The 13,387-nt window shown below is 39.1% G+C and overlaps 1 protein-coding gene across 1 annotated transcript in view; it reads left to right on the forward strand.

Moving 5' to 3' along the window:
• Positions 1–12,716: 12,716 nt before the first annotated feature.
• The window catches only part of TRAF1 (TNF receptor-associated factor 1), an 18,793-nt gene continuing 18,122 nt past the window's right edge, over positions 12,717–13,387 (forward strand). Inside the window, exon 1 of the mRNA XM_010571092.1 lies at positions 12,717–13,153. Coding sequence (XP_010569394.1) covers positions 12,717–13,153 — 437 coding nt within the window. The remainder of the gene's footprint in view (positions 13,154–13,387) is intronic.

The following is a 13,387-nucleotide window of genomic DNA, read 5'->3' on the forward strand; positions in this document are numbered from 1 at the left end:
GAACTTTAAAATTACTGTTTTCCTTCTCTCTTAGGAATATCCTTGATCCAGAGTGTTTAATATGTGGAAAGAAGATAGTCACAGATGATGCAATTTTTCATTTTGGCTCTGTGAGTGTTTTGGTTTTTTTTTAATCTTCCACACTTTTCTAAGAAGCATAAGAAGATAACACTGTATCCTATAATAACTGGATATAAACTCAAATTGCAGAGAGAAGCACACTTAAATGCTTAGTGAGGTTGTCTAGGCAGTCCACTTGTAAATATTTCTATTTCTGAACTGTACAATATTGTTGTGAGGGTAACTGTGTTTTATGAAACCTAATCATCTCTCAGGAGTGATACATCTTCTCATAAACTCCTGTTTCTTGCATCCGATTATAAACACAGAGATATTGACTCAGCTACCCCTGCTAAGGTGGAACCTGAAGATTTCTTTAAAGCACAATGATATCATTGTATGAAAAAGATCAAATTCTATTCAGATGTCATAGCCATGGGTCACACTACTAAAATACCAGTTAGTTAAAAAAATTCTCATTCTTATTGCATGGAGTAGCTAAGATGGCCTTTAAGAGCTTTAATTTAAACTCTGTCTATATCATTAATACACCTTTGCTCTGGCTTGTGGTTACTAGTGTTTATGAGATTTGTATCAATCTGTTTACCAATTTTGTATTCACACTGTGTGCTAGATAAAACCAGATGAAACCAAGAGCAAGGAGACTGAAAGAATTATAGCCAAGGGTATGAACAAGAATTTTCTTCATTTGGGTCAATCAGATTCATGTAAGGTAAGTCACAGTTAACATTTAGAAGGACAATGTAAGAAATAATATTTAATATGTATGGGTTATAAGTAATTAATTTCCAGGGAAATAAGTCTGTTATAGCCATATCCCTTAACTTTAATCAATGTATGTATAGCAGGGCCAATTCTTGCATGGAAGAATTTCCTAAGACCAGTGGGACTAAATCATCCCACAAGGCTGTTGATGGTTTCTGTTGCAATTTTTAAGGATTCAAGGATTTTCTTTGCCTTCTCCAGCTGACACTCTAGAGTACCCTGAATATCATATATGCTGAATATCAAACTGGTACACAGTAGAACACTGCATAAAAGGACAGTGTTTTACCTCTCTGTCTTCTATACAGAAGAGTTGGATTTTTTTTCATTGCATAAGCAACATTTGACCTGAAAAAAAACCTTAAAATATTCCAGTGCTGGAATGTCTGGTTTTGTCAACATCTGTAAATCTCAAAGGGCTTTACAAAGACTAAAAAAGAATTGTAAGTACTGTGATGCATATAGTACTTAGAAACACAAAACTAGAACCCAAAAAATACTAAAAAGAACTTGCAGTGGATTCATTTTATGGACTCAAAGCAGTGAATTATAGATGAAGAAACTGTATTACCAAGAGCAGTCAAATTACTTTCTCAGGGGTACAGACGAGGCCAGCTGCAGAACTGGAACATTGACTGAAGTATACTGGTATTTAATGTGAGTTTATCAGACTGCAGTGACTCCAGAGAGAAAAGAAAGAGAATACAACAAAGGACATGGCTGCATAAGCAAAACAAACATGTTCTGCTGTTTCCTCTCTGTGTCAAAGAGGCTCAAATGAGTGTCGAGTAATACTGTAAGATCAGGCACCAAAATACATTTTCCTACTAACTGTTAATGGCAAAACAGACATCTGAAAGAACGGTGACTTTATCAAGCAGTCTTAAAATAGATGAAATCACAAAGACAGGTGTGGTCTTCGCAGGTTGTGTAAAACGAACCTTGGGTCCTGTTAGCTTATTCAGAAGTGGAATTTTTGAAATTTAAATTACACTTTAAAAACTTTAAATGAGAAAGAGCATGTCTTATTTTCACAGGTGACTTGTGAAATTTAAGTTCTATTGATTTTTAGTGAGACAGACTACAAAAAGGCAGTATTGCTCTTGAAGACCTAGGAACCTAATTTAAAAATTACGTATGAAAATGCTGTACTTAAGTATCAAATTGGCAGTCATTGGTTTAAACAATGTCTTTAATCTTATTCGTTGTGTCTCTGCTTCTGTCCAGAAATATCTATCCAATATATCATTGAGATCATTAAAATATTTTCAATATATGTATTTTATATGTGTATATTTTTATAGATATTTAGCCATGTGTGGTATGGAGGTGTGTATATATACCAGTGTAGGAAGATTTACCTTCCTCATGTGGCATGGCATGACTTTCTTATGAAAACCACATGGGGGAAAGGTATATCTATGTCTTCATCTGTTTCACACATGCAAATTATGTTGGCAGATTTCCATTGGATCTAGTTAGTAAGACAAGAGAGGATGGAAATCACATGGGATTGATTTTAGAATCTACTGCCATGTTAACCTTAGTGACTTGTAGTCAGAGAGTTCAGAGGTACTATGCAACTGACAGAATTAATCCCATCAGAAATGGAAATTCTTGGAATAATCACTGTTTAGATGACTCATCTGTATTATGCAATGGAAATTATTTCAAAACACATTCTGTACTTCCATGCTTACCGGGGATTCTGGACATCAGAAAGGTCCTTTTATATCTGAATTGTACACTGTGTTTTTCTGTTCCTTGGTTGTTTATATACATGGTGTGCAAGTCTCCAAATGTTCCAGGCTTTGAATCACCAGCTAATAGCTTCAGTGGTTCTGAAAAACATGCATTTGACTGGTACACTTTTGTAGTCTACCCAAAGGCCAGCCAGCTTCTGTATGTGGGATTATTGGTCTTCCTACATATTAATGCACTTGCTCAGAAAGCTGTGTACTTCAGTCCAAATTTATTCTCACATCTCCTACAATAGAGATGACTGGCCTTGTCTGTCAATTCTGGCAAGATGCCAAGGCCCATGTATAAATGGCATTTTTATTGTGATTTATTGACATACTAGCACATCATAGTTAACCTAGCCTCTGAAGTGAACTTCAGAGTTGCTCCTAATGATACGCACAGATAATCTCTGAAAGCAGGGCCCGCTACAGTCAATTAAATGAGTTTGGTCATTATACTTTTATTCTTTTTTAATATATTTCCCAGATCAGCCTTTGAATAAGAAAATTCACCAGATGCCATTCTGATGTGATTCTCCCTGAATACGCTTGGCAGATATGTAAGACCTGAATTGATTGAATTCCTGAGGAATTCTAAGGGTTAATACTATGTAAGCCTTTTAGTTCTTTTAAAAAATACATATTTCTGTAAGTCTCCATTTGTATTTTACTAATTTTTAGATAGCTAAATGTCACAAAATGAATGGATTTCTCTCTCGCTTCATTGCAACCAGAAATTAATCTAATTGATCTGAGCTAGTAAGTGACTTGAATAGACCAAATTCCACCCTATTATGCATAGTGACACATGAAACTTGCACTCTTTTGGTCTGGTCATGAAAGCTGCTGTGCTGCATCTAACTACTGTGACTAATTTAGGAGGAGAGCCAAATGGTGCCATTCTCTGGCCATTGTTTTACTAGCAGTGCAGAAATTATTTTGTGTATATAATCTTTCAGGATTTGCCACAAGATCTAAGTAGCGTTAGCCAGACAAGTGCTCTATCAAAAATGTTTTTTAATTAGGAATACCCTACAATTTTAGAAGAGCAATGCTAAATCCCTGTAGCAGGTTAATATTCTTGCTTTTTAATACCTCAATACTTTTAAGTGGCTGTCATAATTTTTTCTTGGCTGACCTGAAAACATATTATATTAAATACTAGATGAAAGAGAATATCGCTTACATGAGCTAGTAGGATGCAAGTTCAAGTTACCCCATAATTTTTATTTTATTATGATGGTACACTCAGAATCTGAAATCATCTGGAAGAGGAGAAATATTCACTTCATCGCACCAGGTTGTTTGTTCAGTGTATTTGGGCAATGTAAAGGTGGAATATCACACTGAAATTATTTTCTATCTTTGTATATTAATGAAAACGTTCAATATAGGCACAGCCTCTCTTCTGAGTCAGCAGGTGGGATCCTGCATTGGGTAGAGCAATACAACGGCCTAGAATTGAATCCGTAGTAAGATTTCTTTCAAGTTCAAAAATCTTTTTTTCATAAATAATTCATAAATAATCTCAAACTCCCATTTCCACAAACAGAGAGTTGTGGAATCTGCCAACAGGGGTCATTTATAGTAGAGGTGGGGAAGAGATGAGTGAAAACATACTAAGGAAATCCATTTTTTCTTTTGAGTGAATATTATTTTGTAATTTAAAAAAATCACTCTCTGATAGCTGCCAATTTGGTGTTCATCCATCATGAGTTGTCTCACTTGACCCTACCTACAGAGGCTTATTTTCAGTCTATGTAAATCTTAATGTTTATGCATGTCTCCTAGCAAAATGTGTTCTTAATCTCCTGCTGAATTCTTGCATCAGAACACACTGAAATTTGGCATGGCCATCAGATATTTTCCAGTAAAAAACCACCTTATAGGAGTTACATATGCTTTCAATTTTTAAGATATTTAATAATGTTTTCACCTCTAATTAGGAGAAATATCTGGGTTTGGTTCTTTCATTCTCCTGGGAACTAAGAGTTTGGTTTTGCCAATTGCTGGGTCATTACAAAATTCCATTCTTTGTGTTAAATTTTGCTTTTCAAGTTCTGAATGAACTTGGAATTTGGATACATGTTTAAGCAGCAACTGATTTCCTGGAAAATACTAAACTGAATTAAATGCCACAACTGTCATAAAAAGAACATTCAAGTTTAGAAAACAATAGCAGAGAAATCTTGAGTAAAGATAGCTGTCTTCAACCCTTTCTTTTCTATCCCAGGAAATATTTGTTACACACAGGTGGTTATTTATAAAATAGTTATATTTACCCATATTCATAGCTAGAAGTCACAAAATGCAGATTATTCCTAGGGTGCCGTGGTTCAGACTGTATTTCCTTTATTTATTTGCTACTTGATGACTAAAATGTCAATTTCTCTTGCAAGTAAAGTAAACAAAAAGTTATATTTTATGTACTTTGAATCAGCTGAGATATTAAACCACAAAAATTGGGGCTTACAATGGAAAATAAATTTTCTCTTAATGACAGCAGCCCCACTGGCGCCGGTTAAAAGTACTCCAAAAGAAACAGAGAAGTTCAGAGTCTGGGTTTAGTACGCTGCAAGCTGGTTTCAAGGAGCCCTGTCATGGACTTGCATTGTCTAATTTGGCTTTACAAGAGTAACCTCAACAGTGCATTCTTTCCACTGGCTATTATATGTTCTCTGCAGTTTGTATTGTGAGGCCATGGAGCACATCCTCAGCTAATGCAAATCACTGTTGTTGCAATTGTTTTGGAGGAGCTATACTTTTTATACTTGATATCTAGATCTGTAGATACAGTATTTCTTTAACTGAATCACAAAAAGTAAATCTGAAAATTTCTTTAAAAAAAAATATTTTATATACATCTTGCACATCCACATGCAAGGAGATTCACATTTCACTATGCCAGTTTATACCTGCTGAAATGTGATTTACAATGTATAGACATAAATGTTAGTGTTGGTGACAGGTTGGGCATAAACTGCAGCTGTAACTGAAGACTCACACTCACTATGTGGCTGCATTGTCTGTCTCTGCCAGAGTCTGATTAGCCAGTTCTCCTTCATTATTTATAAAAAGCAATATGCCATAAAAACATAATTTTAACTGCCCAAATAATAAAATTTTCCATAAAAGCCTACTGCTGTAAGGTCCTAGAGAATATTCATCCCCAGGCTCTGACAGCTAGGTAGAAATAGGTGTTAATTTCCACCACTAGTGTAATTCCAAAGGTTTGGAGTCACAGTCTATGCAATATTAAAAGGTGTTTTGTTTCTAGCCCCAGTTAGTTGGGATATGTTAGAATAGTATGTCTTGAATAATTGTTTTAAGTAATGTTTGTAGTTGCTTTTGGTGCAAGTAGAGGTGATCCAGAGATATAGTTATAAAATGGAACTGGAAGTCAGGAGGTCTGTTTTGATCCCAATTCTCACTAAACTTTCACCACACATCCTTCATGCCATGTTCAGCAATGATTTTGGGAGAGCCATCTTGGGTGATAATCACAGCATTAATCCACAGAGTTCAATGTTTGCTGTCAGGTAAGAGCTTTCAAAGCAGCCAATAAAAAGCATTATCTTGGTGAAATTTAGAACAGGGTACAATGACTCTTGTAAAGGCCTGTACTCCCATTGACAAGAGAAGTCTGGAGATGTGCTTGTGGCAGAGATTTCAGTTCCTGGGATGAATCTCTTTGTACATAGTGAATGAAAACGCAGCATGTGGCATTTTTTTCTGCACCAAGTACCTACACAGTCAGAGATGTATTTGCACGCTAAAACTTCAAACTCCACGAAACTTGCCCAGCTTGTGGTTATGCATAATTATTCAACCCGGCTGATGGGGGAATCTTCTTCATGTCCCTGGTGTCATTTCTGGCTTCCTATCACAGCTAAATAACTTCACCATTTCACAGTTTCCATATGACACTGAAGAAGCCTGGCAGGATCAGCTAAGCTTCTGTTTTGGTCAGGCATCTCAAAAACAAGCTAGGATCAAAAACTTCCCATGGAAACATGAGTGGACAAACTGGACAAGTCAATCTGTGACATAATTTAACAGGATTCCATGGATTTTTACCAGAAACTGGGGGAATGTATCTAAACCCACATGACAAAGCAAATTCTTAGAAAGCCACGCTCCTGTCCATCCCCTGTCTGTGTCCACTGGCCCCGTGTCCACGGTGGTCCTGCCGACCTCCATGTCCAGTTCTGAACAGCTCCGGGGTGAGTCCCAGCAGAGGGCAGCCCAGCTCAGGCCAGAAATGCTTCCTGGGGCCCTGCCTGCCAGTCTGTGGGCTTTGAAGCAAAATATTCACCATAAGAAGAAGCGTTAGATACGATTTTAGATAACCAGATTAAAAAATGCTGAATTTCCTTCCTGTGCATATCTTGCCACAAAGAAAATGCAACCTTAGCTTGTGAAAACTTGCCACAATTCTGAACTGTTGCACTATGAAGCCAATCTGTATTTTGATTTCTTCCAGGATGACCCATTGTTACTGAACCGGAACAGATGGGAGCATTCATTTCCTAAGCACTTTGTGCCCCATTCACTTGCTTTGGGGTTTCGACATCCAATTTGTGATGCAGATGTTCGACACGGAGCTACAAGGTTTGTTTTCTTGGCTGAATTCCAAGGACGCTGCTGGGAACTTGTATGTGATGATGTGCTTTTGGAGTCCCATCACTGGCAAAGCCGCCAAGATACTTGGCGTCATGAGAGGACTCTTTCTATTCAGGAATTTAAACACTAAGTCTGCTTGCTGCTGTTCAGAATATAGACCTGTCTTTCTCTATGCCTGCTTTCTCCCACTTCCAACTTTAATTTTTCATTCAGGCTTCTCCTATGTTTAAAATATATTTTCCTTTCTTCTTCAGATTCCTTCTTAAAAGCATCTTGGTTTGTGAACACTCAGGAGTTTTCTTTCTGTAGCAATGTTTTGATGGGGGCTTGGTTTTCTTTACCATTTTCCTCCTGTGATACCTTGGATGACGCTTACTTGGAACGTCTGTGTTCCCTGGGTTTGTTGCCCATAAAATACAGGTACAAGTAGATATTGTCAGTGGTATTGTGGAAATTATTCAGGTTTATGAACCATGCTGAAAAATACTATTGGAAAAATAAGCCAATGCTATTAGTCACTCTACAATAGCAAAGTGAATTATGGTCTCAGTGGAAGAGAGATGCCGATTAGCAAGTTAGTGCATAGTCAGTCTCTTTCTGCTTCTGTCATGTGTAAAAGAACATTTTCTAAACTTCTGAAAGGGTTAGTGGAGATTTACCATAGCCTTCACTCTCCCCTCAATTCTTGTCATTAATGAGAATTAACGAAGACATTATTAAAGAAACCTGTTGTTTCCTTTTTCTGTTTCCACTAGTTAGTTCTACTCAAATATACTGAATTTTCTGATAATTTTATAGGTTTCTATAGCACACTGTACAAGTGACTTGAGCTATCGATAGAATATTCATATTTTGCCAGCTGTTTTATAGTCAAAAGATCTTGAATCTGAACTTGTTTTTTCATGTTACATCCAGAGCTTTGGAAGAGTGTTTTGGCAAGCTTCCCAATGGGCACAGCTCCTATTCCCAGAGTTCTCTCCAAAGCATTAAGAATGGAAATAAGCAGCTAAGAATTTTCCAGTTTAGATCAGGCTCTGTGTATGTTAAGGGAAACAGAAGCATAACCACAAGTACCACCATAAGCCCTTCATGTAGACAGGCTCCAACAGAAAGCAGAGCTTAATCTGGTGAAACTGTCATAAACTGGTCCATGTCGGCTTCACACGTCTGTACCTCGTGTTTGTCCTGATACGGAGATATAGTGACCGAGACAGGTATACCACCACCAAGTTTCTTAATGCAAAGAAGGTCTGCCTAGTTAGGTTGCCTAAAATCAGAGGCAGGCTCAGTAATCTCTTAACGATGTTTTACTCTGAAGTAGTATTGCTTATAGGAAACTGTCAAGGCCACTATGACAAACACTTTAGTTTTCTCTAGCCTCTTCTCTTCAGGATGATTCCTTGGCTTGTATTGTGGAAACTGCTTTAGTGAGTGACTGAAATAAGATAAATGGTATATAGTGTCCATTTTATGGGTGCTTTTTTCCTGACAAATGCTGAAGAGGTGCTGCAGAACATCTATTATTTGGAGGAAAAAAAATTAGTAGGAGGCTGAGGATAATACTATGTTACAGAGAATGTGATCTGGAAAAAATCTTGAGGCAGAGCAAGGATGAAGAAAAAAAAATTGATTCCTGATGTCTCTTTGAGGATTACAGTCCAACTCTTATGGAAGTTAGTGGGAAACTTTCCATCTCCTGTAATATGAGTTAGGCTGGGTCTTCAGGATATCACCATAACAAAGCAGAGCTACAACTGGTAGTAGGCACAGGCAGATATAACAAAAAACGTTTTAAAAGATTTTATTGTAGACGAGATTGAATTGTGACAAAGCTGTCAAGTTTGCTGAGGATAACAATATATCAAATTTCATGATTCTTCATGTTGTTTTTTATCTTGAAGATGAATTGATGAAATCTCACAGCTACTGTGTTGTACTCCTATTTTGTGGGTAGCTTAAGTCAGAAAAGAAGTAATAGCATAGAAGTTAAAGAACTACTTAATATCAGAGCTACGAACAGGCAGGAATCCTGACTTGGAGCGCTGGGCTCCAGTTCCTAGAAGTACTGCATTTCATGCGGACTGGATCTTCTTTTACTAACAAGTTTTCCTTCCTGTGTTTTCCCAATTTTCCAGGGTTTCCTAGAACATGTGCACATTTCCAGATAATTTATACAAACTGAAAATTATGTTTTTATAGAATGAGATGTCCCTATCTCAAGCATCTCTCTGAAATGAGATTCTCAGCCCTGGAAATACTATTAGCACTTTGACTGCAATCTTTAAAACACTTAGCATTTGAGTCTAAATTTCATTTTTAAATGTACTAAGAAATCTGTTTCATTAAATATCTCAAGCCCTTGGATTATTTTAAAAAGATAATACTGATATTAAATATATTCCCTTATGAGCTTTTTTTCTTGGATGTAAAAATGATCATTCACCTTAAATAGTAACACAGTGCCCTGTGATGCTAAGCATTAGTGGAATGACTCTACAATAAAGTTAAGCTTCAAATTTTAACCTCTCTCTGAGCCACATCCTGTTTTCAGTTAACTGATCTCATATGGGGGAAATTTACTAGAGGAAATATCTCTAGTTTGGAAAGTACCAAAAACTTATCTTTCGTTTCTTTGTGTAATTCAGCACCTTTTAAGACAGAGGTGTAATACTTTCAAGAAGTCTCAAAGCAAAAGGAGCAAGCTAAGAGCACAGAAAGGAGGGATATAGGTGCCCCTTCATCCTGAACCAGAAATTGACCCATTGGTGTAACACTGATCTTTCTGAAATTATTAACTTACACCTCTCTATATTCCAAAACCTTTAAAAAGCCACATCCAGAAATATTTTAAAAACTCTTTCAGAAACTAACTCACATCCTGGCAGGAACTGCCTGTGCCAGATTAACTTGCCATGAATTTTAACAACCCTCATCATAAAACAAAGAAAGCAAATATTTCAGATCGTAAGGACTACCTAAGACTGTATCACACTTTCCCCATAGACTTTTAACTTTAGTTAATACATGGCCCTAATGACTCTGCACTTAGAGCATCTACAAAAACATTTACAGCAAAGAAAAGTCGAGAGAAGGAAGTGGAAATGAAGAGACATTACATGTGATTCTGCAAGTATTAGTAGGGAGAGTCTTCTCACTCACATAGGTGGGTGTTGACATTTAAACTGGAAGCCTTAAAAATAACTTTAATAAAACTGACATCCTTCTCCACAATTTCATCACCAAATCTTAACAACATCCTGGCTCTTAAAAAAGGTCACACATGCAGGTACCATGGCTGTATATGATCAGATAATTGCACACCCACAATGCTAAATTAGTCATTTTCTTGTGCTGTGGCAGCATTACTGAACTGCATATGATGCTTTTCATGTGGTGAGATCTAGGTGTTTTACAAAAGGAAGCAAATGTTACTGCCTTTTTACAGAGGAAGGTGGAAGTATTTACTAGGCTAGTGGTTTATCCAGCAACACTCCAGTGATGTATGGCAGTAACCCAGATAGATACCTTAAAACTGACTCTGCACTTGGCTCCATCAGGCTTATGTTTACTTCCCTCTATAATGACAATTTCCTTTGCATCATCATTTTTAAACTGTTCAAGCCTTCAGAAAAACATCATGCCACTTGTCAGAAGCCTGTCTAATTCAAGGGAAAGTAAATAAAGGATTTTTCTGACAAAGTGAAGGATCAAATCCTTATTTTGGAAACAGTCTTGCATCCTGATTCCTGTGGGACTACAGAGTGGAACTGAAGATAGCATTTGGCCCATAGGTGAATTTTTAATAAAATAATTAAAGAAATTGTGGACATAAATGTAGGGGAAACTTTTTTGGATAAACTGCTTGCAAGAATGGGACTTTTAATAATAAACATCCTAGCCACAAGAAGATGGTCATTATTTGTCTCCAAGTCCCACAAATGAACTAGCATACAGCTATGGAAAGATACTGCCTATGCAGCAGATGAGTGAAGTATGTTCTGTTAGAGACAGCAGAGCTTGAAGGGCTGGAGAAAACTGAGCAGCTGTCTGCCTTAAAGAGACCAGGTACACTCTTGCTGTGTTCTGAGTATATTTTTAATACTTCCTGTTATTTTCAATTTACCGCAAAGGTGGTTGAAATTTGCGATCTCAATTATTTTGTATAGACATTTTTCATCCTGTTTTTTGGTAATACTATGGGTTTCTTTAGCCTCTATTCTGCAAACAGTGCGAGGGTTGGTGCATATAATATCCTCACAGTACTGTATAATTACAAGATTAATTTTTCCTGTGTGTACATAGACTTCCAGCATATCAGCTCTATAAAGGATAAATATATATCTTACCCATAGACCTAGCTATCTTTTTAGAGGTTTTTGTCCTTAGGTGTATTTGGGTTTAAACTACACTGCTCTTTTGAAGTCTAGAAAAATGGTTTTTTAGTTCTTGCTTTGTTTGACATTGTCCTTTTGAGACAAAAAGGTAGAAGTTTAATGGAATTTTTTTCTGGAAAATCTTCAATAAATACAGTATGTGTGTAGCAGAGGAACGCATGAATAATGTTATATCATACAGGCAAACGTAAGGGCTGAGTCACAAACAGCTGTGTGAGCAGAGTTTAAAAATATTCTTTGCTTCTTCATGAAAACATCAGCATAGCTGTTTATAACAATGTGAGGAGAAAAAAGTTCTGGAATTAATTCCAATATTTCTCTTAGCAATGTGACAAAGCACTACAGCATATACTTCACTTACACGTCTTGATCCCAGAAGCTGCCCTCCCTCCCATCTATTATTCAATATAGCTATAGTCTGTTTGGTATTGTATTTGGTAATCTGTAATCATGTCAGGGGCCAGTCACCCAGGGCAGCTGTTCCACCTGTGGAACTATTATCTGCGCACACACAACATAGGAAGATGTCACACTTCAGGCAGATGCTTGCTGATGAATAATAAACTCATCAGCTTTCACGCAGTCACAGAGTACCTGGATGCGAACGCTGTTGTAAATGCAGCAGAGTAACAAGCCAAGTGAAGCAAGTAGAGAACCACCCCCGCTTTTTATTTTTAATTTTCGGCTAGGACTCACCCCCAGTGGTATTCCCCAAGTTTCTTTCACAAGGAAGAGCTAACAGATTTGCATCTGCAACTTTCTCTCTTCTGACTGAATCCTAGTAGATGGGGTTGTGGCATGTGATTTCATAGTGAACTTTGTCAGGGGAAAAGAGGACCTTCTTCTGATGTGAAACCTTCCTTTGTAGAAATCTTTTACTGCACTGTGAGCATCTTAAAAGGATTTGCATGGGTTACTTAACTTGCCTTGTGTTAGCCTGGTGTTGTCAATACTATCTGCGTTTGAGAGAGCTGGAAGGCGAGGCGCAGCAAGGCTTGCTGGAGGTTTCCAAGTAGGGTTGAGGAGGAAATTCAAGTCTCCCACTCCCTTACTCGGGGCAGCGGGTTTCCCCCGAGCAGGCAGAGGTGTGGAGAGGGCGTTTTTCACCGTAATGGTGCTCCGGGGAGGCAGGCGTTTCTGTCTCCCTTACAGGGCCGGGTCACCGTGTCAGACAGGCATCATCACACCGGTTTCTGGAACTAGCTGTGCAAACAGACTCTCCGTTTCGGCTGTCCCGGGGGAATTTGCTCCCTCGGGCCTTCCCTTAATCAATTCCCCGTCCCCGCGGGTCGTTGCCGGTCCGCCTTCCTGGGGGCTGGGGAGAGCCCCGCGGCGGCCCTTCGCCGGCCCCCGGGACACCGCTGGCTCCCAGCGGGAGCCGGGCTGCGTTCCCTCGGCCGGGGGAAGGCCCGCTTCTCCCCGGCCCCCCAAAGGCGCATTTCGGGTTTCCCGCTCCTCCCGGCCTGAGCGAGGCAGCAGTCGCCGAAATTCAGACGAGCCGCCCCGGCTCCATTTCCTCTCCCTGCGGCACGGGCGGCCTCGACCGCGGTAAGCACCGAGGCGGCCGCCCCGCTCCGCTCCCCAGCCCCGGGGCCGGGCACCGCCCCGCCTGCCGGCCCACTCAGCCGGTCACCCTCCCTTCCCCGAGGGGCTCCCTCCCCGCTCCGCGCTGCGGAGCCCGGCACGGCCTGGGCCGCCTCCCGCTGTGGGGGCGGCGGGCTCAGGTAAGGGGAGCGGGAGGGAAGGAGGGAGAGCGGGCTCCGCCTCAGCCGCCCGCCGCCG

Source organism: Haliaeetus leucocephalus, unplaced genomic scaffold, assembly GCF_000737465.1.
Source record: "Haliaeetus leucocephalus isolate CR32 unplaced genomic scaffold, Haliaeetus_leucocephalus-4.0 Scaffold306, whole genome shotgun sequence".
Lineage (NCBI taxonomy): Eukaryota > Metazoa > Chordata > Aves > Accipitriformes > Accipitridae > Haliaeetus > Haliaeetus leucocephalus.